This window comes from Homalodisca vitripennis, unplaced genomic scaffold (assembly GCF_021130785.1).
Source record: "Homalodisca vitripennis isolate AUS2020 unplaced genomic scaffold, UT_GWSS_2.1 ScUCBcl_37;HRSCAF=720, whole genome shotgun sequence".
NCBI classification, from domain to species: Eukaryota; Metazoa; Arthropoda; class Insecta; order Hemiptera; family Cicadellidae; genus Homalodisca; species Homalodisca vitripennis.
The window spans coordinates 50061-55799 of NW_025776146.1; the positions used below are offsets into that span (position 1 = coordinate 50061).

A 5739-nucleotide genomic window follows, 5' to 3' on the forward strand; every position below is an offset into this window, starting at 1 on the left:
AGATCAATGCAAAAAATAATAGCTAACGCTCAGAAAAATTTAACTGAATTCACTACAAATGCTCTTATTTTAAGCTTCATGAGAAATTGCTAATCTATAGTTTGTTCCTGAGTTATTGCGTAGAAAGATGGACAGATGGATGTCTCACATACAGACAGGAATGAAATTGCTATAGTTCTTCACTAGTACTCAGCCAACTACGTACGATTGTCCTTTTCCAACTGATACGAAATTGTATGTAATATTAAATTAGAGTTATAATGGACATGTAATTAAATATTTAAACTAAATGTACAAGATTTTTATACCTGAATATTATGTGTCAATATATTATTGTTAATCAACCAAATAACTTTAATTCAGTGCATTTCCCACACGGCAGTATTTCACATCACATAGCATATAAAAGTACTATAAGAACAATGCAGATACATAGTTTTAGTATATTCGACTTTACTTATATTTAATGGTCATGAATCAAAGTACGAGTAACTACTTACTAATGAGGTATTCAATAGTGTATAGTAAAGTACCTGTGGTAACTCTATTCCCTCTTTGTCATTCAATATGTGGAGCTGCGCTAACTGACGTGTAAACTAATTACTACTGATTACATCAGAACATGACAAAGTCTACTTGGAGCTACAACGCAATAGTTTAATTGAACTATGTAATGAGTAAATAGGACACCTAAATTAAACGCTTTCATAGGCTAACAAATAATTACCTAAATCACGTAACTGAATTAATTAATTATGATTGGGTATTTAATTCCCTACTAAAAAGAAATTTCAGGACAGTTTCAAGATAACATTTCAAGTACAGTTTATAGAAATATAGATTAAAATCGTCTTGTTATTAGTGGTATAATAGCTCAAAGTAGATATATTTGTATAAAATATTTTAATAAATGGAGTAAAAATTAATAATGAAAGTCATTGCAATAGTAAAGCGATAATAATACAGGCAGGCTAATAATTAAACTAATAACTCAAATTAAAGACAATTCCTCAAAATTAAAAGTACTACAATAAAAAAATGCTTAACGAGTGTATAAATTGACTCCATAGAGTGGTTAATTTCAAATTTTAAATGCAAACATCAGCTGATTACTATCGAAAACAACATTAGTGTATTTTAATTGAGGTATGGCGCTCAGTAAAATATGTTCTACTTATCTATTATTTGTCATTATGAAATAATCGTGGTTTTAAAATGTTCTTCTAAATGAAATCCATATATTACTTTTCACATATACTTTTCATGAGATATGCTTTGCAAGTTTGAATTATGTAACTTAATTCCACTTAAGGATATAATGCTTTTTCTTTGACACAAACAGACAGATTGAGGTAACCTAAGTAGGATAGGGTAAGACTTTACATAAAGTTCTTATTAAGTATTCTGAGCTGAAAAGTCAGTAATAATTTTTGGTAGAATAATCCATATAACTCTGTATATTAAAGTAATTATTTTTGTAAAGTATTATAAATTTTTGTAAACTAAGTTTTTCTCGAGAGTATTAATATTTATTATATGTTACTTTACTAAATAGTTATACATTTATTTCATTGTTTAATTTTCTTGTAAGAGACTAAAAATATTTTATTTACGTGTAAAGCCAAAGAATAGAAAAAATATTATTGTTTCAGACAATTGTTTAAATACTACAGCAGTGTCTACTTTATTCTGGTTTATTCCCACCAGTGGGGTGTGTGTTAAGTAACCTACACATTTATGACGAGTCACTTAAATCTGCGTAAATCACCGAATATCCGAGACCCGCACCTCTTTAAACACAAATGTCGAGATAATGAGGTTAAATGTCAAGTTTACTTAGATAGCGTCCACTTCTTCCAAATTGAGATAGTACCTATCATACCTCCCTGTGTTATAGCCTCCATAACCTTATGGAAAAACGATAATACTCCATTAAAAATGTATTGCAGAATAATTATACGCAATACAGTACTTTTAATAATAAAAACTTGAGAGTACCACTCATATATTTAAAATAAAACCACATTTTGTACGTTGTACTTAAGTCAATAAAGCTTGCATTGCAGTATAACAAAATCGTGGTGTCTTGGAATATTATTCTTTTTCTACTCAGGCGTTGAAAATATCGTTACTGTCCGCATCTGACTTGTTTGCGAGCTCAAGGAATGCACCTGCCATTGGCTGAGGCTGTCGACCAGGTGTCACTTCCCGCACTACTACCCGGCCTAAAACTATTAGTTATTTCCTTGTCACATTATAACGCCAGGAAATTGGTGTATATAAGTAATTCTATATTTTGGGTATAATGACATTTTTTACATGAGCTATAACATTGTTTGTTCTTATCCTAAAACTGTAAAGTTATTTAAATTATAAATTATTATTCAAACCATAGCAACATGAAGTTGTTTTACTTATTATCTTGAAAAATGTTGGGACTTGAAACCATACGTACTATAATAAAAAGTCCGTATATTTTTCAAAATATGACACAAAATACGTTTTGTTTTCTAACCTTAGTCGAGTGGACATGCGAGATCTGATTCAGAAGAACTCTGGTCGTCGTCATCGGGGTCGTCACTTTCACTGGAGTCCACGCCACCAAGTTCAATAACGAAGTGGTCAATGACGTCTTCTATTAGTCCATCCTTTATCCAGAAGTCCTGCTCTAGTTTTAGGGTGTGATTTGTAAAACCTTCCCAGTCTATTTTGGTAACAGAGTTCATAGCATGTGTTGTCACTTCCTCAAGTTTTGTTAAACATAAATCACCTTTGATATTGTGATTTTTAATTTCCCGTTTCATGGTAGCCCAGGCTAACTCTATAGGATTTAGCTCGCACATATAAGGTGGTAAACGGATTACTAAATGTCCATGTGCCTTTAGTAAAGAATCTACACGGAAAATCTTTTGTGGAGGTTTGTGTTGCACTATTAAATCGTACAGTTCAAATTTTTTCATAGTCGTAGAACAAGCTATATTATTTTTAATTAACCATTCAACCATGTCATTTTTAACTGCATATTTAGAAGGAGGTTTATTGTCCTGAAGGCAGTGATATGGTGCATTATCAAGGACAACTACACTGTTTTTTGGAAGATGTGGCAATAGTTTTTCGTGAACCCATCGTTCAAAATTAACGCCATTCATTTGACCATGGTAATCACCGGTAGCTCTGCCAGCTTTGAAAATTAAATTGCAGTCATGAAGAAATCCATCTTTCGTGCCGGCACTAACCACTATTTGTCTATTAGATGAACTCGTGTTTGTCAAGACGCCAGGAACACCAGGACCACTCCAACATTTTCCAAAAGTTAAATTGTTGTCCACCCACGTCTCGTCTAGGTACACAATAACTTTACCCTCGTGTCTACACTTCTGTATCTCTCGCAAATAACGAGCACGCCAGTTTACTATATCAGGCCGTTCTATTAAAACGTTCCTGATTTTTCCACATCTCTTCCACTTAAACCCCATGGTATGAAGTAAGCGTCGTAAAGTGTGTACTCCCCAAGGAAAGTTAATCTTTTCTTTAATTGCCGTTAGTAATTTATGTACCGTTGGCACTTTCTTTTGTACAATGTAAAAATCATTAATGGTATCACGAATCACTCTCTGGTCAAATTCATCGATGTGAAATTTTTTTTCCTCTGAATGTGGTCTTTTTTCCCAGGAGTACTTAGGGCTTCATTACCGGCTTCGACACCTTCTTTCCTTATAGATGTTACACTTCGCACTGATATACCCGTGTAATTAGCTACCCGGATATTACTCTGCTTCAGTCTATGTTGGAGAGTACCCGTATTTGATTCTTCATCACACTTTTGAATAACTCGCCTTATAACATCCCTTGCCTCACTGTGAATTGTCTGTCCCTTCTTGCGAACCGAAGCCATTTTTAAAAGCTAAAAACTCACAAATATACACTATATTAAATTAAACTTCCTTTCATCTAATGAATTTACACTATGTTATACATTAAAACGTAATAATACAAATTTGAGGTGCACTGGTGAAATCACAACTCTCTACTACAAGGTATTCGCGGGCGAATGTGCGGAGGTGACTAGTAGCGCCGTTGCCGGGGCAACGGTGACGTATTGTCTGTGGAGGGGAGTCCTCACCCTCGTCCCCCTCACCCCGCGCACGCAAACAAGTCAGATGCGGACAGTACTATCATGGTTATATGAAACCAATTAAAACATTTTCGCTGACGATTAGCCAGAATCTATTGGGTGGCATGCACCGTCGTCTTGCTTGATGGTGACTATATAAAAGTAAAGCCTAAGGACAAATTACATGTGTATATTCATATTCGCTCTCGAGATATTGTGTAGACATACAGATATAGGGTACATTGGTGATCACGTTATTTGTGTTTCACTTTCTAAAATGTGAAATGATTGTACACAATTTAACAATTTAAACGGGGTCGTCAAAATTATAAGTAAGTTTGTTTAGGAAGTAGAACTCTGTATCGCCCTCGCTACTGGTTTATTAACTGTAATATCTCTGAGTATATAACTCTGTCCCGAGTTGTGAACACGTAACGAGCAGCAGACTCAGCACAGTTCAGCACGAGCTGACGTCACGCACAACTTACTACAGTGCCTTATAACTTTGCTATTACAGTGGTCCCTTGTGACACGTTGGTGCTAACTTGGCGGTAGAGTCTTACACTGGAAAACTCTTTCTCGGTAACTATGAGATATCTTTTCAAGATATCAATGAAAATTAAACGAAATAAAATTTATTCCCAGATATCAAAACTTGCAAAATCGAAATACTTTGAAGTAGGAAAAGGAAATGCAAAATAAATTTTCTCCTTTTTAGTTCCTGTACTTATTTCAAAATGTATATTTATTACCTTTAAAACAACTTACAACAATAACAAAACTGAAACAAATTAATTAAACCATACCTTACAAGTTATTAGAAATACTATAAATCTGATATTACAGCTAAGTGAAAATACAATATTTAGCAAGGAAATTATGCCCGTCTACGAGGTGGAGTATTTGGACCACAAAATAAACAATTAGTGGTGTGTATATTATTTGTTGCCTTTTCGTTTTCTCTCAGGTTCAACTTTCATTTAGTCCAAAGTACGGCACTTCAATAGTATAAACATAATATTGCTCTTTATTTTAGGAGCGTGAAACACTAACTATTATTTTGTTTACATAATTTTTTGGGAGTTCCTTAAATGTTATTTGTATAACATACAAGATAAAATAGTATATTTTTCCGATAAATATTTTTATGGTTCTTAAGATTTTGAATAATTAACGTCTTCCGCAGAGTTGTTATGGTATTGCAATGGAGATCGAGATAGCACTTAAGAAAGCAGAAAAATAATAAATATTAGTTTTTTATAATGAAGCAGTGTATTTCAACTAAACATTTAATGTACTCCATTTATTTACCACTATAAGTGGCCTAAGCACGCAGGAAGCTCTAAAAGTTGGAAATGAGGGTCTCGGTCGAATTGTATCTCATTGTGCATGATTTTAAACAGAGTATAACAATGCTATATTGAGTACGAATGGATGAGTTAGCCAGGACGTAAACTATCTTAAATATTGTAAATGTGATGTGATATGCTATAATGAATTTTCTCTTCTTAAATAACTGCAAGCAGGTTTGTATTAATAACTGCTGCACTGTGTTTCGTTACAAATGATCAGAGGTTTTTTAATTATTTTTTGGTACGGTTAGGCGCTTTTTATTATTTTTTATC

General features: G+C 33.4%; 1 protein-coding gene across 1 annotated transcript; it reads right to left on the reverse strand.

The window, feature by feature from the left end:
• Positions 1–2516: 2516 nt before the first annotated feature.
• LOC124370150 lies at positions 2517–3476 on the reverse strand. Its single transcript, XM_046828441.1, has one exon. The coding sequence runs from the start codon at positions 3474–3476 to the stop codon at positions 2517–2519; it is 960 nt and encodes a 319-aa protein (XP_046684397.1).
• Between the last annotated feature and the right edge of the window lie 2263 nt (positions 3477–5739).

Bases quoted from the DNA above. Each gene is read 5' to 3' on its own strand.
- LOC124370150 (XM_046828441.1), bottom strand. From the start codon at position 3,476: ATGGGGTTTAAGTGGAAGAGATGTGGAAAAATCAGGAACGTTTTAATA.